The sequence below is a fragment of the Mya arenaria genome, chromosome 4, assembly GCF_026914265.1.
Source record: "Mya arenaria isolate MELC-2E11 chromosome 4, ASM2691426v1".
NCBI lineage: Eukaryota > Metazoa > Mollusca > Bivalvia > Myida > Myidae > Mya > Mya arenaria.
Window position 1 is genome coordinate 62,726,149 of NC_069125.1, and position 25,758 is coordinate 62,751,906.

Consider the following 25,758-nt stretch of genomic DNA (forward strand, 5'->3'; position numbering starts at 1 on the left):
TCAAAGTCGAGGGCTAAGCTTAATATTGATATCAGAATAAAGGGAAGATCAGCTAAAGTAAGCATTGTTTGTCTGTGCTAGATAGTTTACTGAGGCTAAATCAATCACTTGGTAACTACAAAGTCGGCGGCCTCAAACCTATAAATCCCTCCACATACACATCAGTGCTCAACATGTTAGTTCCAGTTTCCATTTTTTCTCTGGGTAGCCTCCCGAACACCCCTACGGCTACATGGATATTCCCCTCCCACACCCTCCCCCTTTCGTGCGTAGCATCTAGTAAAGCCTGGCTACGCCCCTGAACAGACTTGTAGAAGGCTATTTTGGACCCGAATAGTGTGAACATATGTTTTCTTTTTAACACTAACAATAACATTTTTATTGAATATCCAGATTTTTACCTCAGCATTAAGCGTTAGTAAGTTATGCAAGTTCTATAAGATCCGATTTTGATTTTTTTTCAGAACTTATAATTTTCACACAACGCATAGTGGATCCTATGTGGAACTACACCCCCCGTTGGGTGTTTTCTCTTATAAGCTTCTTAAAAGAAAAAAAAGAAGAGACCATACCACCGTTTACGTCCATTTTACCACTCATTGGCCCTACAACGACAGATGCGTTGGAGCTTTTTAACGCTTAACATAATGATGTGATTGAATAAATATAAATAACGCGATCACTTCTTTTTTAATTTTAACAAATGGGAAACAGCATTGTCAAGTACATGAAGCTCGATCTGCAGTTCGACAAAAATGTAAAAGAAATTTGTGAATTCGGCAGCGGGGACTGAAATATGATATTGACATAGCGAAAAATCGAGATAGAAAAATCGACATTAGCGGAATTGTTTTATAAAGAAACAGGAACAAATTCGGGGCCGAAAAAAAATGACATAACCAGACAAGTGATAGAGCAGAGATGAACATAAATAAAAATCTATAGATACGTGGTCAATATTAAAAAATGGTATCTTAAGATTATATAACATACAATATTGAAAAAGGAACAGCTTAAATATATTAATACAAACAAGTCTTAATGGCGAAATAATCTTGAAACTTAAGGCTCAGTCTACATATAATATTTCCTTTACAATATTTCAACTAGCTAGTTTGAAGTCCATTTATTTGGAAAAAGGTTTCTTACCAGGTACAGTTTCCTTAACCTCCCCATATCAATGATATCGTTTGCATTTTATATTTTGAAAATAATTAACATAACGTCCCATTTTTGTTGTTGTTGTTATTACACGGGAACTTTATGGAATTTGAATTATTATAAAGGGCCGACATGTGGCACATACAACAGTTCCCATGTAAAACCAACCACAGGGGCCGTCCCAGGTTTATTTGAGCATAATGATGTTTATTAATAATATCTTCTAGAAAATAGTATTAATGTTGCTGTATTACCAGGCAAACCAGGGTGGATAATGTTACCAGTCCCAGCATAAGACTCCATCCTATGGTTTTACAAATATGGGATGGGTTTGCCAAGGAAATTCTTAAAGGTAGAATTTGTTTGTTCCTCCTGAATGAATTAAAAATATAAACTTAAACTGCTGCTGGTTTATGATTATTTTTTGGCAAAAACAAAGACTATACTAATTATTAATTTGAAAACGATCCATTCCAGGGCCACTGTTAAAATAACTAATAATTAAATATGTTTAAAAGATATTTACAGAAAAATAATTGGTTACACCCAGGATGAACGATTCAATAAAAAATATGAAACAGCTAGTGATTTACTCAAAGTTAATAATTATGCCAGTTTGCAGGGATGGCTCCGTTCAGTATTTTGGTGCCATTTGGGATGGGGAGAATAGTGAACGGATGGGTAATGAAGTTTAACATTTATTGTCTCCCCATAAATGCATTGCGACCTTTTGCTAAACATCATTATATTAATGCACAAGTCTTGGACTATTTAAAAAAACGAAAGTAGGAATAAAAGTGAAAGTAGAGATATATTAACACACATATGTAATATAGTTCCGATAACAAAATTCTATTTTTGAGCAATAGCTTCTCGGATCAGACAGATGGGACACACGCGTAGCAAGACTTATAACACTAAGTTGTGAACAAATTGTGATAGAGTAATGTCCCTTGGTCCACCGGGATGAATAAACATGCGCTTTCATCTGCTTGTTTACTTAAACTGTTATATAATGTAATTGACCTGTCACTCCCTATATTTTTGTCAACTATGTTACTTCAAACTAAGTACTTTCTTAAAAAAGTAAAACTAACCTTATTCAACCTTATAAAAAGTAATACTGTTAACTCAATTAATTTCAATGTTAGAGCTTTATTCCCTTTGTATGTCCTAATGCACCAGTCAATTGTAACCACGGCCCCAGGTCCGGGAATAGCGGGGACTTTGACTTTCGGTCCAGCCAACCCCGGCTTAAATCCCCGCCATGCGGGAACGAACAGATGGTAAAATCCCCCCGCACCCAGGGACCATAGGTAAGGCCCATTCCCCGCTATATTTAAAGCGAAGACAAAACCACCTAAAAGGTAAAAACACGGCCCATTTCTCCCCGGCTATCCCCGGTATTCCCCCGAATCTGGGGGGGGGGGGGTGTTGGCGTGATAACAATTGACTGGTGCATAACTTAACAATGTTTGAGTGATTTCACTTAACATATTTTTAAACACAAATGTCTATTTATAACTGTAACATTAAGCTTTCTCCAAGTCGGATTTACTTCCACCTTATTTTAAGTTTCAGTATACATGGTAGTTGACTTTTGATTTAAAAGATGCCTTAGTGGAGGTCATTTTTACTGGACAGCTTTGTCTGAGATGTTTTAGCTATCAAAACGCAAACAACGTCTTGTATTATCAGTGCTTAGATTATGCATGTTTTGGTATGTTAAACACTATGTAAAATGCCTCGATTGTTCAAAACATTGACAGGTTCCTAAAATATCTGCTTTACTCATCTTGTATGTTAAATAAATGTTTGTGTTAAATAGTTATAATAAATATTGTAAGACTAGTCATGGGCCAAGAAAACGGCGGTCATCTTGGCTGTTGTCTTGGTTACTATGGTAACCTGGGGGATGCCAGATGTCCACCCTCGCTAAAAATGAACTTCAGACATCCCCAGACACAAATATACCAAGAAACGCTCTGGACAAAAAAATGCACACAAATACCTCTAGGGACTGTACTATTGACTGTATCTTCTTCTTTGAAGATGTATATCTAATTACGTTTCAAACCTTTTCTACATTCATGGCCAATTTTCGCACCTTTTATTGTAATGGCCAAACCCGCTATAGTAAAGCATTGTTTTATAACGATGCGTTTATTTATAGAATAATATATAAAAAGTCTATCTATAATATAAATACACCGAAGATAAAAAAAGAAACTGAAGGCATAACAAATAATAATAAATCGCTAAAGTAGTACAAAGTAATCAATTTTGAAGAACTGTCGATTTAGAATACAGCTCTAAAATATGTTATTATAACACGTAGGTATTCTGTGCACCACTGTCAACATTTATACAACTACCAATTCCACGGAAACTGATGCATGAATCTGCTATATTAACCTCCAAATTTGATATAATAAAATAATAAAATAATCCTCCAAGGTTTGAAATCTTGGAGGAATTTGTACGGGAACTAGCTTGAAAAAAATAAAAACAACACTAGTTGTGCTGGTTTTCGAGCCTGGGTTCTCAAAGCTACCACTCGTACCAATTCTGGTCGTGCGTGGTACGATATCTGTCTTCTCGTCTGTCTTTTAACCGACTCTCCGAGTCACCATCGTGCATGCGTATGTGGTCGCGCATGTTATGAGAACCATCCAACCAACTTCCTTTATTACGTCTAGTACTGGTTTCTTTTTCTCGTCATCCCTTTCACCGTACTTCTTAAATTTGCTTATTTCCCTCTTTTGCTATTTGTCTTTTCTCATATTTCCTCCCCTATTCTCTTCTTCTACCTCCCTTCTTTTTTCTATCCTTCTTTTCCCTCCCCCAAATTTACTTCCTTATTGCCCTCTTCTGTCCATCCTTCTTTTCTTAAACTGCGAGCGTAATTCAGTCTCAGGCCGATGTAGCCCGATCTACTTCCAGTCGAAATTGGACTCTAACGTCTTTGTTTGTGTTGATGCATTCAGGCATACAGATACCAAGTATTTGCTACCTTTTACTACTAACACTAAATTAACAAGCCGCCTTGGAGGACAAACAGAATTACTGAAATATTATCTATGCTACTTATTTTTGGTGAATTCGTCAGAATCGATCTACGTAAGATACATGAACATAAAATTAAAAAAAAAAATCGATTTTCATTGGCCAATACAAAAAGCAATGTATTATCAGAGGTTCAGGTATTGTTAATGTTCTCGCTTTGGTCGTACTGAAGTGCTTATAGTTTGTAACGCACTTTGTCATTTTCAATTCAATTTAGTCAGACTATCTCTTTACTGCAGGGGAAAGAATCGCAAATAACTGAATGCCTTAATATTCATCAATTTATTTTGAACTGTTTATTTATAACAAACCACCAAATTAACGATTTAATTAGGAATACCAGAACCAAAGTTGAAACGGCAACAGTTGTGATATCAGCCTGGAAAGTGAAGAAAACATATGAAAATAGTGTAAATTCGTATGTAGATTGTGCTTGGGAAGGATATCCCCTCTAGAATGTGATTCAATTGAAACACCATTAAATAGATAATATGAGCTCCCTTCATGAAAGGCTACCAATGGTAAAAGCAATTAACAGATAAGATGAGCTCCCTTCTTGAATGAGTTCAATTTAAACACCATTGAATAGATAATATGAGCTCCCTCCTAGAATAAGTTTCAATTTTAACACCATTGAATATATAATATGAGCTCCCTTCTAGAATGATTACCAATAGTAAAAGCATTTAATAGATAAGATGAGCTCCCTTCTAGAATGAGTTTCAATTTAAACACCATTGCATAGATAAGTTGGGCTCCCTTCTAATATAAGTTTTAATTGAAACACCATTGAATAGATAATATGAGCTCTCTTCTAGAATGAGTTTCAATTTAAACACCATTGAATAGAGAAGATGAGCTCCCTTCTTGAATAAGTTTCAATTGAAATACCATTGAATAGATAATACGAGCTCCCTTTTAGAATGAGTTTCAATTGAAACACCATTGAATAGATAATATGAGCTTTCATTAATATGCATATGTTCTTAATTTGAATTTAATGTGAAAGTTAATAATAATAAAATCTACATCCGGTAGCTTTTCCTCACCAACTATGACGGGCGAGTGCGGGTCAGAGCAATTCCTGTTGCAGAAGTCTTGGTCACAGCACGATTTACAGACCGGAACTGAACGTTTGTCCAGTGGACCACACTACAAAGAATATTCCATTATGAGTTAGATAAACAAACGTTTTAGCCTTTTTGCCACTCATTGCTGCTTGTCGAAGGTAATTTGTCTAAGGAATTAAAGATATTTTCTATAGACACATTTCAACGTAATTGGTCATTTGAAAAATAGACATCAGGTACTTTTCGGAACCTGCCTCAATAATTATTCTTGATTACGAGATTTTCCTAGCTAAATTGCCCACGGTACACAACGAAGCATAGCGTAATGTGTCTCGGGGGTATGCGACGATGTATACTTCATACTAATAATAATAATAACAATGCTTATAATGTTTACACATTTAAATATTAAAAATATATGTACCGGAGGACCTTGTTTGCAATAATTCATTTTTATACAGTTAAATTTCAGATTAGAATGCTAGCAGTTGGTTCAAATAAAGCTGATCAAAATATCCAAAAGCACCATAAACTACAAAAAAAGCTATAATTCACATTGTGCCAAAACGTACCGTTGCATCAACACATCCAAGTTTGAAGTTGAAATGTCCAAACCAGTTAAACTTCTCTACAGCGCATACCTGTATACATAAGTGTAACAACTGCATGTTTACAAGCATTATTCATCATATTTTTTTGTTTAAAAGTACTTACTAGCGTTATGAGGAAGGTCGTTGTTACTAAAATTAGACAAATACGGTTTAATACTGGTAACAACGACCATGATCTTAGTTAAGATTTAACTGAAAAGCTTTAAGAGAAATGTCGTCGTTACTAAAATTAGACAATTAAGGTTTAATACTAATAACAACGACCATTACGATTCTCGCCATGTGTTTATTCCCTTCTTAATCTTCGTACAATCCGATCGAATAAATCGCCTTTGCATTGTGTAGTGTAAATAACAACATTATAAAAACTTTAGGCGTCTATGCGTATATAAACTTTAACCTGTAAGAAAAGAACATAAAATCTAATGAACAATTACATCACTGTCTTTATCTTCATGCTTCTGGCATGGTCTAGTGAACATTCACCTCATGCTGCTGCCCAGGTCTAGTGAACATTCACCTCATGCTGCTGCCTAGGTCTAGTGAACATTTACATTATGCTGCTGCCCGGATCTAGTGAACATTTACATTATGCTGCTGCCTGGATCTAGTGAACATTTACCTCATGCTGCTGCCCGGGTCTAGTGATCATTTACATCATGCTGCTGCCCTGGTCTAGTGAACATTCACCTCATGCTGCTGCCCGGGTCTACTAAACATTAACCTCATGCTCCTGCCCGGGTCTAGTGAACATTTACATTATGCTGCTGCCCGGATCTAGTGAACATTTACATTATGCTGCTGCCTGGATCTAGTGAACATTTACCTCATGCTGCTGCCCGGGTCTAGTGAACATTTACATTATGCTGCTGCCTGGATCTAGTGAACATTTACATTATGCTGCTGCCTGGATCTAGTGAACATTTACCTCATGCTGCTGCCCGGATCTAGTGAACATTTACATTATGCTGCTGCCTGGATCTAGTGAACATTTACCTCATGCTGCTGCCAAGGTCTAGTGAACATTCACCTTATGCTGCTGCCCGGATCTAGTGAACATTTACCTCATGCTGCTGCCTCGATCTAGTGAACATTTACCTCATGCTGCTGCCAAGGTCTAGTGAACATTTACCTCATGCTGCTGCCCGGGTCTACTAAACATTTACCTCATGCTGCTGCCTGGATCTAGTGAACATTTACCTCATGCTGCTGCCAAGGTCTAGTGAACATTTACCTCATGCTGCTGCCCGGGTCTACTAAACATTTACCTCATGCTGCTGCCCGGATCTAGTGAACATTTACCTCATGCTGCTGCCAAGGTCTAGTGAACATTTACCTCATGCTGCTGCCTGGATCTAGTGAACATTTACCTCATGCTGCTGCCCGGATCTAGTGAACATTTACCTCATGCTGCTGCCAAGGTCTAGTGAACATTTACCTCATGCTGCTGCCTGGATCTAGTGAACATTCACCTTATGCTGCTGCCCGGGTCTAGTGAACATTTACATTATGCTGCTGCCCGGATCTAGTGAACATTTACCTCATGCTGCTGCCTGGATCTAGTGAACATTTACCTCATGCTGCTGCCAAGGTCTAGTGAACATTCACCTCATGCTGCTGCCCGGGTCTAGTGAACATTTACCTCATGCTGCTGCCCGGATCTAGTGAACATTTACCTCATGCTGCTGCCTGGATCTAGTGAACATTTACCTCATGCTGCTGCCATGGTCTAGTGAACATTTACCTCATGCTGCTGCCAAGGTCTAGTGAACATTCACCTCATGCTGCTGCCCGGGTCTAGTGAACATTTACATTATGCTGCTGCCCGGATCTAGTGAACATTTACATTATGCTGCTGCCTGGATCTAGTGAACATTTACCTCATGCTGCTGCCCGGGTCTAGTGATCATTTACATCATGCTGCTGCCCTGGTCTAGTGAACATTCACCTCATGCTGCTGCCCGGGTCTACTAAACATTAACCTCATGCTCCTGCCCGGGTCTAGTGAACATTTACTTCGTGCTGTTGCCCGGGTCTAGTAAACATTCACCTCATGCTGCTTCCCCGATCTAGTGAACATTTACCTCATGCTGCTGCCCGGGTCTAGTGAACATTTACATCATGCTTCTGGCATGGTCTAGTGAACATTCACCTCATGCTGCTGCCCGGATCTAATGAACATTTACCTCATGCTGCTGCCCGGGTCTACTAAACATTTACCTCATGTTGCTGCCCGGGTCTAGTGAACATTTACCTCATGCTGTTGCCCGGGTCTAGTGAACATTCACCTCATGCTGCTTCCCGGATCTAGTGAACATTTACCTCATGCTGCTGCCCGGGTCTAGTGAACATTTACTTACCTCATGCTGCTGCCCGGGTCTAGTGAACATTTACCTCATGCTGCTGTCCGGGTCTAGTGACCATTCACCTCATGTTGCTGCCCGGGTCTAGTAATCATTCACCTCATGCTGCTGCCTGGATCTAGTGAACATTCACCTCATGCTGCTGCCAAGGTCTAGTGAACATTCACCTCATGCTGCTGCCTGGATCTAGTGAACATTTACCTCATGCTGCTGCCTCGATCTAGTGAACATTTACATTATGCTGCTGCCCGGATCTAGTGAACATTTACATTATGCTGCTGCCCAGGTCTAGTGAACATTCACCTCATGCTGCTGCCTGGATCTAGTGAACATTCACCTTATGCTGCTGCCCGGATCTAGTAATTTACATTATGCTGCTGCCCGGATCTAGTGAACATTTACACTGCCCGGGTCTAGTGAACATTCACCTCATGTTGTTGCCTGGATCTAGTGAACATTTACCTCATGCTGCTGCCCGGGTCTAGTGAACATTCACCTCATGCTGCTGCCCGGGTCTAGTGAACATTTACCTCATGCTGCTGCCCGGGTCTAGTGATCATTTACATCATGCTGCTGCCCTGGTCTAGTGAACATTCACCTCATGCTGCTGCCCGGGTCTACTAAACATTAACCTCATGCTCCTGCCCGGGTCTAGTGAACATTTACTTCGTGCTGTTGCCCGGGTCTAGTAAACATTCACCTCATGCTGCTTCCCCGATCTAGTGAACATTTACCTCATGCTGCTGCCCGGGTCTAGTGAACATTTACATCATGCTTCTGGCATGGTCTAGTGAACATTCACCTCATGCTGCTGCCCGGATCTAATGAACATTTACCTCATGCTGCTGCCCGGGTCTACTAAACATTTACCTCATGTTGCTGCCCGGGTCTAGTGAACATTTACCTCATGCTGTTGCCCGGGTCTAGTGAACATTCACCTCATGCTGCTTCCCGGATCTAGTGAACATTTACCTCATGCTGCTGCCCGGGTCTAGTGAACATTTACTTACCTCATGCTGCTGCCCGGGTCTAGTGAACATTTACCTCATGCTGCTGCCCGGGTCTAGTGACCATTCACCTCATGTTGCTGCCCGGGTCTAGTAATCATTCACCTCATGCTGCTGCCCGGGTCTAGTGAACATTTACTTCAAGCTGCTGCCCGGGTCTAGTGAACATTCACCTCATGCTGCTGCCCGGGTCTAGTGAACATTTACCTCATGCTGCTGAGATGGTCTAGTGAACACTTACCTCATACTTTAGACTCGGTCTAGTGAGCACTTATCGCATACTTTTTAACACGGTCTAGTAATCACAATACCTCATACTTCAGACATGGTCCAGCGAACACTTACCTCATACTTTAGACGTGGTCTAGCGAACATTTACCTCATGCTTCAGACATGGTCTAGTAAACTCATTACCTCATGCTTCAGACATGTTATTATGAACAGTTACCTCATACTTTAGACGTGGTCTAGAGAACACTTACCTCATGCTTCAGACATGGTCTAGTAAACTCATTGCCTTAGCTTTAGACATGGTCTAGTAAATTCATTACCTCATGCTTCAGACATGGTATTGTGAACACTTACCTCATACTTTAGACGTGGTCTAGCGAACATTTACCTCATGCTTCAGACATGGTCTAGTAAACTCATTACCTCATGCTTCAGACATGTTATTGTGAACAGTTACCGCATACTTTAGACGTGGTCTAGCGAACACTTACCTCATGCTTCAGACATGGTCTAGTAAACTCATTACCTCATGCTTCAGACATGGTATTGTGAACAGTTACCGCATACTTTAGACGTGGTCTAGCGAACACTTACCTCATGCTTCAGACATGGTCTAGTAAACTCATTACCTCATGCTTCAGACATGGTATTGTGAACAGTTACCGCATACTTTAGACGTGGTCTAGCGAACACTTACCTCATTCTTCAGACATGGTCTAGTGAACTCATTACCTTAGCTTTAGACATGGACTAGTAAACACTTACCTCGTTCTTCAGAATGGTCTAGTGAATACTTACCTCATACTTAAGACATTGTCCAGTTAACACTTACCTCATACTTAAGACATTGTCCAGTTAACACTTACCTCATACTTTAGACATGGTCTAGTTAACACTTACCTCATGCTTCAGACAGGGTCGAACTGATGTGCACTCATCAATGGTAAGCGCATGGTTACAGTCGAAACAAATGGGTCCTCTTTGGTCACGTGGTAAACCAGTAAGACCTGCAATATAAATAAATGCAAATAAAGCTACAGGGACAATCTCAGTAGTCCAACTAAACAAGAGAGTTTACCGTCTTGGAACGGTGTGAAGACAACAAAAAGACTCATAACTGCAATGACCTGTGATGAAGACAAAATCCAAATCATGAGATTTATATATGTCCCTGATCATAAAGCTTTAGTGTGAAGCTTTAGTGTGAAGCTTTTGCCCAATCTTTGTTTTGTTCATATTCCTGTACCTAGTCTTTGTCCTGAATGTCGAATGAAAACAATATATTATCATATTTCTCACTTCTATCGCTCCCGACCCACTACAACAAACATACGACAAAGGAGGGTAAGATTGATTATTTAACTATACTGAAAATATTTCTTTAAAAATATCAATTAGACGACAAAAGGAAGTAACTTCTTGTAACAGACATAAACTTACTAACACTATTCATATATTAATAAAGGCGAGCACATGCTTTGCTCGTAAATATAATATAAATTAAAAAGGTGACTGTATGCTGCGCTCGGCTGTCACTCAACCACACGACGGAATTTCAACCACTCGGTGGACACTCGACCGTTCGGCGGACAAACAATCCACTTATGTACTCGGTGGACACTCAACCGTTCGGAGGACACTCGACCACTCAGTGGACACTCGACCACTCGGTGGACACTCGACCACTCGGTGAACACTCGACCGTTAAGCGGACACTCAACCACTCGGTGGACACTCGACCGTTCGGCGGAGACTCGATCGTTCGGTGGACACTCAACCGTTAAGCGGACACTCAACCACTCGGTGGACACTCAACCGTTAAGCGGACACTCAACCACTCGGTGGACACTCAACTGTTCGGAGGACACTCAACCACTCAGTGAACACTCGACCGTTCGGCGGACACTCAACCATTCGGTGGACACTCAACCGTTAAGCGGACACTCAACCACTCGGTGGACACTCAACCGTTCGGCGGACACTCGACCACTCGGTGGACACTCAACCGTTAAGCGGACACTCAACCACTCGGTGGACACTCGACCGTTCGGCGGACACTCGATCGTTAGGTGGACACTCGACCGTTAGGTGGACACTCGACCGTTCGGCGGACACTCAACCATTCGGTGGACACTCAACCACTCGGTGAACACTCGACCGTTAAGCGGACACTCAACCACTCGGAGGACACTCAACCACTCGGTGGACACTCAACCACTCGGTGGACACTCAACCGTTCGGAGGACACTCAACCACTCGGTGGACACTCGACCGTTCGGCGGACACTCAACCATTCGGTGGACACTCAACCGTTGGTTGGACACTCAACCACTCGGTGGACACTTAACCACTCGGTGGACACTCGACCGTTAGGCGGACACTCAACCACTCGGTGGACACTCGACCGTTAGGCCGGCACTCAACCACTCGGTGGACACTCAACCACTCTGTGGACACTCGACCGTTCGGAGGACACTCAACCACTCGGTGGACGCTCAACCACTCGGTGGACACTCGACCGTTCGGCGGACACTCAACCACTCGGTGGACACTCAACCGTTCGGCGGACACTCAACCACTCGGTGGACACTCAATAACTCGGTGGACACTCGACCGTTAGGCGGACACTCAACCATTCGGTGGACACTCGACCGTTAGGCCGGCACTCAACCATTCGGTGGACACACGACCGTTAGGCGGACACTCGATTGTTAGGTGGACACTCGACCGTTAGGTGGACACTCAACCACTCGGTGGACACTCAACCACTCGGTGGACACTCAACCACTCGGTGGTCACTCGACCGTTTGGTGGACACTCAAACACTCGGTGGACACTCAACCATTCGGTGGACACTCGACCGTTAGGCGGACACTCAACAACTCGTTGGACACTCGACAGTTAGGCGGGCACTCAACCACTCGGTGGGCACTCAACCACTCGGTGGACACTCAACCACTCGGTGGACACTCGACCGTTAGGCGGACACTCAACCACTCGGTGGACACTCAACCGTTAGGCCGGCACTCAACCACTCGGTGGACACTCGACCGTTAGGTGGACACTCGATCGTTAGGTGGACACTCGACCGTTTGGTGGACACTCAACCACTCGGTGGACACTTAACCACTCGGTGGACACTCGACAACTCGGTGGACACTCAACCATTCGGTGGACACTCGACCGTTAGGCGGACACTCAACAACTCGTTGGACACTCGACAGTTAGGCGGGAACTCAACAACTCGTTGGACACTCGACAGTTAGGCGGGAACTCAACAACTCGGTGGGCACTCCACCACTCGGTGGACACTCGACCGTTAGATTGACACTCAACCACTGGGTGGACACTCGACCACTCGGTGGACACTCAACCACTCGGTGAACACTCGACCGTTAGGTGGACACCCGACCGTTAGATGGACACTCAACCACTCGGTGGACACTAAACCCGCTCATTCACTCGGCGGACATTCAACTAGTTGGCGAACACTTAACCATTTGGCGAACACTCTACCACTCAGTGGACATTCAACTTTCGGTGGACGCTCGACCGTTCGGCGGACACTCACCTCACACATTCACTCGACGGACATTTAACTAGTTGGCGAACACCCAACCATTCGGTTAACACTCAACCATTTGATACATTGTTTGATACATGTTAGGACAGAACGTTTCTTTATCATTTACGCTATTTTGATGTGAGCCTACCTGGGTCCCCACAGCCGTGGTCATTGCAGAAATCCGTGCCGCAACATTCTGCACAGTGGCCTGAGGTGTTGTGAGCCAGTGAACACGTCTGAATTGTAATTAAAGAATCAATATATGTAGGTCTCTTTGCTAGAATATATTATGAGATATACTTCTATGGATCATTATGTATGTTAAAATAATAATAATAATAATAATAATAATAATAATAATAATAATAATAATAATAATAATAATAATAATAATAATAAAAGTATATCATTATAATGTTTACACATTTAAATGATATGTCAAGGTTTTATTTACATTTATTTTCTGTATAATCAAATCGATGTGTTCATTACAATATACCGCATTGTGTTATTTAATTAACATAAATACTAATATTTCTTTCGTTTCGTATATAGACTCGCTAATAGCCATGCACATATGAACAAGTATTATTTCTTGCCAGGGACCAAGGATCATTTTGATCTATTTCATTGTATATTATTATGTTGAATGTTTGAACTGAAATAAATATATGTTCTGTTGCTTTCTATGATACGGAACGTATATGTGTTTATATAATTGTGTCTTTACTGACCTAAAAGAGCCTTTAACTGTTTTCATCTAGCTGTTTAAATGTGTATAATGTTGATATCAATATTTCTTACTTAAAAACACTGTTTTCTTACAAAATTTAAAACAATACTGTAATCATGTTGGATTCATGCCTATACACGAAGCATAGAACACGTTGACAATGTAGCACCTTTCTTTACTGTCATTGAACAATTTCAATCAAACCTAAACTGCTATTTTTCAAGCTTATGAGATTGGTTCTGCTTCCGAATGGACTTCTTTTCAGAACGTGATCAGACATGAACAAAGATGATATAGTTTACTTTATACTTAAGTGGACGCAAATTAAATTAAGCAATTAAAAACGCACTTGATTCAATACTCTTTCACATGCAACGTTGTATCATTAAGTTCATTACCTGACTGACCATGTTATAGTTAACTGACATGAATAACATTTTAATTATTAAGAATGGGCGAAGTGAGCGTAGCGAACTAGCCGTTCTTAATCATTAAAATATTACTTCATGCCATCAAACTGTCTTAGAATATTATCTCATTGGCTGACACAATTTCAAAGCAGGGAATGTGTATGAATGGCAGTAGGCAGACCTTTAAACATCCGCGAAAGTCTTGTACTTAATGGTTGCCTATCTGCAATTTCATTGGCTGAAAACGTAGGTTGTGTTCTAAACAGTATTAAACCACCTACCGAGACGGAAGCGCAGCCTGATCGGTATTTTTGGTGATTGTGTTGCACAATACAGAGCTGTTTGAAATATAAAAAGACATTAAAACAATCACTATCTATATATTTCATTGAATCAATTAATATATATACGTTTCATTGAAATAAAACAGATCTGGATGCCTCTTTAAAAAAACATCAAAAATCAATATCTATACATTTTATAGAACAAAATCAATAATACCTATAATTAAGGGTGTATAAATATACACATTCATACATTGAATGGAATAAATTATTAATAGCTATACACTTTATGAAAGCATACCACGTTCCCTCGTACATTGAAAGCAAATCAAAATCGATGTAAAACATTTAAAGTATATTAATATATACATGAACATGAATATATTGAAACTAATCAATGTATATATATTTTATTGAAAGCATATCAATACATTAATACATTGGAAACCAATAAATATCGATCTATTTATTTGAGCTACAGGAACAATCCAAGAAGACAAATATATTCGAAACAACTACCTATAAATTTCATTTGAATCATCACAGTCTATATATTTTATTGAAACAATCAATATTTATTATAAACAGTTCATCGTAACACACAAGTTCTAAATATTTCATTACATTAATCAATATCTAAATATTTTATTGAACAAATCAATATGTATATTTTATTTAACAAGTAATACCTATCTCGTTAGAATACATATATCATGCCTCCAACATGAATTCTCAACGCCGCTGATCCAGGACTGGTCACGCGGTGAGTCCATATTTTTCTTGGGTGAGACTGTAACCTTATTTATAAACGCACTCGGACAAGGCCCATTCGGCGATTACTCCGATAAGATTGTTAGTCATATTAGGTTTTTGAGCATATTGTTACCCTGATTAGAGAGAGAGATTTCCTGGTTCTTTAACGTGCACCAGTGTATAGTAGTGTCACACGGGACCCCATTTTATGCCCCCCCCCCCCGAAAACTATTAGTATGTTTTTAGTGGTTAGGCGGGGAATAGAACTGGCAATACTTGGATTGACAGTCAAGTGTGTAACCACTAGACAATGGATCTACCACTATTTATATTTTTCCATAGGGGCTGGGGGTGGGTAACCTTGTTTATACTCTTACCAGGGTATGGTCCATTCGGCGAGTGCTTCGATAAGAGTGTTAGGCATTTCAGGTTTTTGGAACATAGTGCTATACACTGATGCACGTTAAAGAACCTGGGTAGCTCTAACCAGAGATACATTCTGTCTTTGCACTTTGCTCCAAAAAAACATAAAATGACTAACAATCCTAACGGACCACTCGCCGAATGGACAAGGTCCGAGTGCGAGTATTGATAAGCTTACACACGACCATAACATACCTCGCCACGTTCGCATGTTTTGACTGTATCGCAAAGTTCCAGATGAGTCATATCTTCACAGGCGTAGCACATCAGTGGAGCGTTTGCTACCAAAATAAAGAAAACATCTTACCGGATACAGTAATTGTAAAATTGAGCTGTTTTACCAGGAAACTATGTAAAAATGAGTTCGACGCTTTTGGCCGTTTTTATAAGTTCTAACCTAGTTTCAAAAGTTAGCCAGAATGAAAAAAAATAAGGAAAGAAAAAAATCAATGTGTTCTATCTGTGACGTTTATACAGATTTAACAATATTTCAGCTTTAAATAGTATACGATTTAAAAGAGACTATTGAAATGTTTTACAAAAGTGTATATAGTCTTTATTTGTTGCAAAAGTGGAAACAGAAGTGATAAAAAATCCAGTAACATCACATAAGTGTACGACGATGGTCCCAAAATCGGAAAATACAGTATTTCCAGTCGCAGCTGAGTTTACCCGTTTAGAAAAAGCGAAAAGTGATTTCCCAGTAGTCTGAAATTTTAGCTTTGTAAAGTCATGTGGCTTGAACAGATCATATACAGTACGTGTTCGACCAATCCAGTAAAATTCGATTTGGAAAAAGCGAATTAGTAAGTAAGATTCAATGCGTTGTACACAACGACATCAATTTTATGTAAGGTTTTGACAATTTTCTGTTTTCTTCCTTCGTTTCTAGTCCCTTTTATCAATACAAAGAGGGTAGGGGAGACCAAAATATTTCAAAATTGTAATTTGTTTTAAATTTAGTTTCGATGTGAATTCTGTTGCAGGGGTTAAAATACTAATTCTTTGCAATAGATTTGTGTGTGTGTTCAGGAGTTCAGCAAAACGACTGAACATTTTTTGGTTGTTGCTGAAATTCTATTGTAAAAGGGATATGAATACATTTTTGTGTCAATATCTAATTTGCAGTTATTTTTTTCTAATAAAGGGACCTTAACGATGCTCGTTCTTGATTTACAGTCCAGACTTGTACATAGGCCCACAATACAACAGGCCATTGGTCAGAATGTTTTGTGTCATGTTTTCTAGAGTATCTAATCAATAAAGTATTGTGGTTTCTTAACGGGTTCTTTTCAAATAAGAACGATTTTGAAAAATGAATGCAGAAGATTCACTTCCTGCTTACAGAAATATTAACATTATTCTTAAAAATAGAAGATTTCACCACAAGACATATTATGATAGCTTTGTTCTTATTATGTAAATGGTAAATTCACCTGAATAACGCATCCGAAAGCATACTTCGAGTGAATGCTATGAAATATGTTTATATACTAAAGACAATTTATCAACAAGTTATACGGGAACAATTAATAGTTACATGACACGAAGTCAAACCTTAAAATATGTTTGCAACGCTCACTCCGCCCGTTCTTAATCTTTCAGGTTTTACTTTGGGTCTTCTGACTGTCTTAGAATACAACCTCATTGGCTGACGCAAAATATGACATGGGGAGTGTGAATCGGATGAGTGGCAGTAGGCGGACCTTTAAACACCCGCAAAAGTTGAAATTCTTAATGATAAAGCCCTGTACTTAATGATTGATTGCCTATCTGCAATTTCATTTACTGAAAATGTAGGTATAAGATACAATCTAAATGCAGGAAGGGGCAAAATCTATTCATCAACGTTCACTGCCACACACTTTTAAAGAATACCATTTAAATATTCTATGCTGCGGAACTTGTGAACTGCGTTGTTCAGAAACAAAGGTGTCCTCGCATTAATTATTCATTTAAAAAATCACTTGACAAATCAATATGTGCAGCAACTCTCAGTATGTTATCAATCTTTCTAAGCTTTTCTGCATAAAGAGTTGGCCTCGTAGGTAATTATTGTATTCAATTTAAATATAACTACATGCTACTCATTAAGGATATGTATCCGTTTCAACAAGCATCGGTATGAATGTAATTATATTTCATCTTATGTTTTAAAACGAAATATATTTCAAGAACTTACCGTTCTCGCAGTGTTCGCCCGTGAATCCCGCCTTACACAAACATCTGTAGGTGCCAATGACATTTTCACACGTGCCACCGTTTTGGCATGGACTGGCATAACACTCGTTGACATCTGTTGAATATTGTAACAGAAAATGCTTTGTTATGAGAGTTTTGAATAATTAAATAAAATTGAATATCGCATGTGAATTTTAAAGAACGATAACTAAGACTTTACCGTTTTCACAGTTTTGGCCCGTGAATCCCGCCTTACAAATGCATGTGTAGCTGCCAATGACATTTACACACGTGCCACCGTTTTGGCAAGGAATGGAATGACACTCGTTGACATCTATGGGATATTAATAAGAAGATTAGGTTTTGTAATCAGATGAGTATAAAACATGAAGTATATCCAACACAATCGAATGCACAACAATCGAAAACAGTAAAACACAGCACAAAAACACAAACTAAACAACATTGAAAAATAAGAGAGACAAATGTGACAAAAATAATGAGCAGAAAAAAGGCTTTAATTAAATGAATACTTCAAACAATTATATGACAGACGACAGACAACAGGTATCCAATTCAGCTCATCATAATTTACACTTTGTTGTCAAACTATTTATTAAGGCAGTTCATATACATTCAAAATGAGGGTTCTTTGGAAGCACAAAATACAACCACAGTATTACTACAACACTCTCGGATTGATTGTTTACATCTCTGTTCGTTGACAGTAAATGAAAAAGTAAATAACGTGCGACGTTATATAAAGACCAGTGGACCCCTTCAAGGTCGAACATGCTTTACTCTGAAGGGATCTGTTGGTGTTTGTATGACGTCGCACATTACAAATGGTGGCAGCGGTGGGATATTGACAACTGCTGGAACGGAGTTGCCTTACCCTTGAGCTACCAAGACCAAGACTCGGGGACGAGTCTTCTCAGAGGGGAAAGTAATGTAACGGTCCGCGGTAGGCGGCGGATGTGCGTTCATAGTGTAACGGTGCGCTGTAGGCAGTTTATGTGCGTCCATAGTGTAACGGTCCGCTGTAGGCGGCCGATATGAGTTCATAATAACATTCCGTTATAAACGGAAGTACGTTCATAGAAAGGATGTTAACTTGGTTGGTAATATGCAAATTAGCGAAGCCCGGGCTCTGTGTGAATAGATATTTAGTGTATATAAAGACCAGCGGACCCCTTCAGGGTCGAGCATGCATTTCTCTGAAGGGATATGTTGGAGTTTGTTGACGTCGCACAACTCGGCCATATCCCGCAAGCCTCGGTACGTATCTCGTTAATGGGCTTCAGGATATACAAGGATGTGATGAGGTCGCCGGCGATTAACTCAATTATCATTACTCTTAATAGAGTCGCATCCGATAGTGTTAACAATGTGTTAAAATGAATTATTTTGATTTGTGCCTTCGTTACGCTTTAGAGAAACTTGAAAATGAACTTACAGGACCAGTTTAATGTCATAACATCTCCTCCGGTTAACATAAGATATGTCCTTTGACGGTTGAAAAAAAACATACAACACGTTTTTCAATAGGGTCGCCGTCATGATGGACTTTTTCAAATACCAGTATTATTTTCAAGGCCAATTATATGTTGGATAATGACTGAGGTGTTCCGATTGGGAATAAAACAACACTGCAAATGCGCTGGGCACCGGTATTTTATTTCCAGGGATCGTTATAATTGCGGCATATTCAATATTGTCAAGGGGCTAGCAAATAACCGAAGACTGACTTTACCAATTTCACATTGTTCGCTCGAGAATCCAGCCCTACACAATGGAATAAACCTCGTCGACACATGTGGGATATTTAAAAAACACGTTTTGTTATCACATGCCCACTAATCGCAAGCTCCACCGTTTAAAGGTGGTGCAAAGAAAATGAGATGTCGACACTTCCGTGGTGCAGCTGTGCCCTGTGTTTACCTGTTCACACTTGAGTATGGTTTATATTTTATTTGATATTTTTATTAAACGGACATATTTCGAAAATCGGAGACTGCGGTACCGTGTAAAATCTCTTTTACTGCAAACTGGCTATGAGTTCGTTTCAATATTGTGCGAACTGTGGTGCCAGGAGCTTTTCTGCCGAATCGGACATTGATCTGCTTGCATATATATGCAAATATTACAGTTATGTGTAATACTTTCGTCGGAAATCAACACAACTAATAAGCACTTCTTAAAAAGGAAATGTGCACATTTTTTTTATAAAAGTGGTGGCGCTGTTGCCCTAGTGAAGGTGCTGTCGAGTAGTGGTGGCGCTGTCGAATATGTTTTGTGCCCGAGGAAACATAAAACAATTGAATTGTAACATTTTTAAGCAACAAGGTGTACTTGAAATACTAGCAGATCTCAAATATGTCTGATTCGGTTGAAAAGCTCCTGGCACCATAGTTTGCACAATATTAAACGAAATCGTAGCCATCTTGCAGTAAAAGTGTTCTAACACGATACCACATTCTCCGATTATCGAAATATGTCCGTTTTAAAGAATTATCAAATAAAATATAGATCATACTCACGTGGGCACAGCTGCTTCACGGAAGTGTCGACAGCTCATTTTCTTTGCACCAGTGTTAAGTGGTGGAGGTGGCGTTTAATGGCCGTGTATCAGAGCCGTATAAATTTAATGAAATATTAATTCTCGCATGTTATTTATTTAGAACGATAACTAAAGACATTACCGTTCTCACAATGTGTGCCCGAGAATCCCGCCTTACACGTGCAGGTGTAGCTACCCATACTATTTACACACGTGTCTACATTTTGGCAAGGCGTGGAAGAACACTCGTCGACATCTGGGAGTATTTTCAAAACAAATGGTTTTATAATTTTAACACATGTACATATACTTTTTTTAGTGTCGCATTCTTATAAATAGCCTCTAAATACTCCCAGAACTCGTTCAAATAGAACGAAGTATGTGTGTTATTTGGAAATACTAGATTAACCTGTGTTTGGAGGGGTTGTGACGCAACGATAAGAAACATCGAGTTATAACCGAAGGTGTCTTTATAAGTACCCACTGTATATTCTTTACCAAGGCTTGATGTAGGAATACTTAAGAATGTGTCACCATCAAAAACGTTATTTCTGAAGCTTGTAACGAAAACGGCAATATCAACAGACGAACTTAAGTAAATTCCTCTATTCTCTCTACCAGTGCTATTTATTGCAATATTTGGGGATACTGTCGTGGTAAAGTGTTTATCAAAACTTTCTGTTCTGTTAATTCCCAGAAACGGTATCTGTATAGTCACATTGCCAGAAGTGTTGGATGCTATGTCAAGTGTGATCACTTTTCTATATTGATATCCAAGAACGTGTAACTAAGTGTACGACGATGGTCCCAAAATCGGAAAATACAGTATTTCCAGTCGCAGCTGAGTTTACCCGTTTAGAAAAAGCGAAAAGTGATTTCCCAGTAGTCTGAAATATAGCTTTTTTTAAAGTCATGTGGCTTGAACAGATCATATACAGTACGTGTTCGACCAATCCAGTAAAATTCGATTTGGAAAAAGCGAATTAGTAAGTAAGATTCAATGCGTTGTACACAACGACATCAATTTTATGTAAATTTTTGACAATTTTCTGTTTTCTTCCTTCGTTTCTAGTCCCTTTTATCAATACAAAGAGGGTAGGGGAGACCAAAATATTTCAAAATTGTAATTTGTTTTAAATTTAGTTTCGATGTGAATTTTGTTGCAGGGGTTAAAATACTAATTCTTTGCAATAGATTTGTGTGTGTGTTCAGGAGTTCAGCAAAACGACTGAATATTTTTTGGTTGTTGCTGAAATTCTATTGTAAAAGGGATATGAATACATTGTTGTGTCAATATCTAATTTGCAGTTAATTTTTTCTAATAATGGGACCTTAACGATGCTCGTTCTTGATTTACAGTCCAGACTTGTACATAGGCCCACAATTCAACAGGCCATTGGTCAGAATGTTTTGTGTCATTTTTTCAAGAGTATCTAATCAATAATGTATTGTGATTTCTTAACGGGTTCTTTTCAAATAAGAACGATTTTGAAAAATGAATGCAGAAGATTCACTTCCTGCTTACAGAAATATTAACATTATTCTTAAAAATAGAAGTTATCACCACAAGACATATTAATAGTTACATGACACGAAACTTACATGACACGAAGTCAAACCTTAAAATATGTTTGCAACGCTCACTCCGCCCGTTCTTAATCTTTCAGGTTTTACTTTGGGTCTTCTGACTGTCTTAGAATACAACCTCATTGGCTGACGCAAAATATGACATGGGGAGTGTGAATCGGATGAGTGGCAGTAGGCGGACCTTTAAACACCCGCAAAAGTTGAAATTCTTAATGATAAAGCCCTGTACTTAATGATTGATTGCCTATCTGCAATTTCATTTACTGAAAATGTAGGTATAAGATACAATCTAAATGCAGGAAGGGGCAAAATCTATTCATCAACGTTCACTGCCACACACTTTTAAAGAATACCATTTAAATATTCTATGCTGCGGAACTTGTGAACTGCGTTGTTCAGAAACAAAGGTGTCCTCGCATTAATTATTCATTTAAAAAATCACTTGACAAATCAATATGTGCAGCAACTCTCAGTATGTTATCAATCTTTCTAAGCTTTTCTGCATAAAGAGTTGGCCTCGTAGGTAATTATTGTATTCAATTTAAATATAACTACATGCTACTCATTAAGGATATGTATCCGTTTCAACAAGCATCGGTATGAATGTAATTATATTTCATCTTATGTTTTAAAACGAAATATATTTCAAGAACTTACCGTTCTCGCAGTGTTCGCCCGTGAATCCCGCCTTACACAAACATCTGTAGGTGCCAATGACATTTTCACACGTGCCACCGTTTTGGCATGGACTGGCATAACACTCGTTGACATCTGTTGAATATTGTAACAGAAAATGTTTTGTTATGAGAGTTTCGAATAATTAAATAAAATTGAATATCGCATGTGAATTTTAAAGAACGATAACTAAGACTTTACCGTTTTCACAGTTTTGGCCCGTGAATCCCGCCTTACAAATGCATGTGTAGCTGCCAATGACATTTACACACGTGCCACCGTTTTGGCAAGGAATGGAATGACACTCGTTGACATCTATGGGATATTAATAAGAAGATTAGGTTTTGTAATCAGATGAGTATAAAACATGAAGTATATCCAACACAATCGAATGCACAACAATCGAAAACAGTAAAACACAGCACAAAAACACAAACTAAACAACATTGAAAAATAAGAGAGACAAATGTGACAAAAATAATGAGCAGAAAAAAGGCTTTAATTAAATGAATACTTCAAACAATTATATGACAGACGACAGACAACAGGTATCCAATTCAGCTCATCATAATTTACACTTTGTTGTCAAATTATTTATTAAGGCAGTTCATATACATTCAAAATGAGGGTTCTTTGGAAGCACAAAATACAACCACAGTATTACTACAACACTCTCGGATTGATTGTTTATATCTCTGTTCGTTGACAGTAAATGAAAAAGTAAATAACGTGCGACGTTATATAAAGACCAGTGGACCCCTTCAAGGTCGAACATGCTTTACTCTGAAGGGATCTGTTGGTGTTTGTATGACGTCGCACGTTACAAATGGTGGCAGCGGTGGGATATTGACAACTGCTGGAACGGAGTTGCCTTACCCTTGAGCTACCAAGACCAAGACTCGGGGACGAGTCTTCTCAGAGGGGAAAGTAATGTAACGGTCCGCGGTAGGCGGCGGATGTGCGTTCATAGTGTAACGGTGCGCTGTAGGCAGTTGATGTGCGTCCATAGTGTAACGGTCCGCTGTAGGCGGCCGATATGAGTTCATAATAACATTCCGTTATAAACGGAAGTACGTTCATAGAAAGGATGTTAACTTGGTTGGTAATATGCAAATTAGCGAAGCCCGGGCTCTGTGTGAATAGATATTTAGTGTATATAAAGACCAGCGGACCCCTTCAGGGTCGAGCATGCATTTCTCTGAAGGGATATGTTGGAGTTTGTTGACGTCGCACAACTCGGCCATATCCCGCAAGCCTCGGTACGTATCTCGTTAATGGGCTTCAGGATATACAAGGATGTGATGAGGTCGCCGGCGATTAACTCAATTATCATTACTCTTAATAGAGTCGCATCCGATAGTGTTAACAATGTGTTAAAATGAATTATTTTGATTTGTGCCTTCGTTACGCTTTAGAGAAACTTGAAAATGAACTTACAGGACCAGTTTAATGTCATAACATCTCCTCCGGTTAACATAAGATATGTCCTTTGACGGTTGAAAAAAAACATACAACACGTTTTTCAATAGGGTCGCCGTCATGATGGACTTTTTCAAATACCAGTATTATTTTCAAGGCCAATTATATGTTGGATAATGACTGAGGTGTTCCGATTGGGAATAAAACAACACTGCAAATGCGCTGGGCACCGGTATTTTATTTCCAGGGATCGTTATAATTGCGGCATATTCAATATTGTCAAGGGGCTAGCAAATAACCGAAGACTGACTTTACCAATTTCACATTGTTCGCTCGAGAATCCAGCCCTACACAATGGAATAAACCTCGTCGACACATGTGGGATATTTAAAAAACACGTTTTGTTATCACATGCCCACTAATCGCAAGCTCCACCGTTTAAAGGTGGTGCAAAGAAAATGAGATGTCGACACTTCCGTGGTGCAGCTGTGCCCTGTGTTTACCTGTTCACACTTGAGTATGGTTTATATTTTATTTGATATTTTTATTAAACGGACATATTTCGAAAATCGGAGACTGCGGTACCGTGTAAAATCTCTTTTACTGCAAACTGGCTATGAGTTCGTTTCAATATTGTGCGAACTGTGGTGCCAGGAGCTTTTCTGCCGAATCGGACATTGATCTGCTTGCATATATATGCAAATATTACAGTTATGTGTAATACTTTCGTCGGAAATCAACACAACTAATAAGCACTTCTTAAAAAGGAAATGTGCACATTTTTTTTATAAAAGTGGTGGCGCTGTTGCCCTAGTGAAGGTGCTGTCGAGTAGTGGTGGCGCTGTCAAATATGTCTGATTCGGTTGAAAAGCTCCTGGCACCATAGTTTGCACAATATTAAACGAAATTGTAGCCATCTTGCAGTAAAAGTGTTCTAACACGATACCACATTCTCCGATTATCGAAATATGTCCGTTTTAAAGAATTATCAAATAAAATATAGAGCATACTCACGTGGGCACAGCTGCTTCACGGAAGTGTCGACAGCTCATTTTCTTTGCACCAGTGTTAAGTGGTGGAGGTGGCGTTTAATGGCCGTGTATCAGAGCCGTATAAATTTAATGAAATATTAATTCTCGCATGTTATTTATTTAGAACGATAACTAAAGACATTACCGTTCTCACAATGTGTGCCCGAGAATCCCGCCTTACACGTGCAGGTGTAGCTACCCATACTATTTACACACGTGTCTACATTTTGGCAAGGCGTGGAAGAACACTCGTCGACATCTGTGAGTATTTTCAAAACAAATGGTTTTATAATTTTAACACATGTACATATACTTTTTTTAGTGTCGCATGGTAAGATTTTCTGAAAACTAACTTAATTATACAAATGAAATATGGTCCTCGTGCTGAAAGTTTTATTTCAATTTTAAATGTATTATCGAAATTTTGCTTGGTCCTTTTAGATAAATCAGAAAGGTTTTTAACAAGGCATTATTAAATCCACTTGCGGATATAGTTTAAGTAATTGAATAATCAACCACTTCAGGTGTTGCATTTCTACGATCTACTTAAACATACACAAGGTCCGCGAACACAAACTAAATATAAATATTTTATATATATACAAGCTTTTGATTTGAAAAAGACGAA

The 25,758-nt window shown here is 39.3% G+C and overlaps 1 protein-coding gene across 1 annotated transcript; it reads right to left on the reverse strand.

The window, feature by feature from the left end:
• Positions 1 to 4,601: 4,601 nt before the first annotated feature.
• Positions 4,602 to 25,333, reverse strand: LOC128230973 (fibropellin-1-like). The gene is made up of 9 exons (XM_052943398.1): positions 25,276 to 25,333; positions 22,663 to 22,776; positions 20,561 to 20,674; positions 17,860 to 17,973; positions 13,223 to 13,351; positions 10,410 to 10,516; positions 5,870 to 5,938; positions 5,277 to 5,379; positions 4,602 to 4,606 (listed from the first exon to the last, which is right to left on the reverse strand). The coding sequence occupies exons 1-9, from the start codon at positions 25,331 to 25,333 to the stop codon at positions 4,602 to 4,604; spliced, it is 813 nt and encodes a 270-aa protein (XP_052799358.1).
• Positions 25,334 to 25,758: the final 425 nt, after the last annotated feature.

What these genes read in the sequence shown, in the direction of transcription:
- LOC128230973 (XM_052943398.1), bottom strand. Translation starts at nt 25,333, where the DNA reads ATGGGTAGCTACACCTGCACGTGTAAGGCGGGATTCTCGGGCACACAT. An exon ending in GGGCGAACACTGCGAGAACG is followed by an intron (nt 20,675 to 22,662) that starts GTAAGTTCTTGA and finishes AAATACTCCCAG; the next exon opens with ATGTCGACGAGTGTTCTTCC. An exon ending in GGGCGAACACTGCGAGAACG is followed by an intron (nt 13,352 to 17,859) that starts GTAAGTTCTTGA and finishes AATATATTCTAG; the next exon opens with CAAAGAGACCTACATATATT.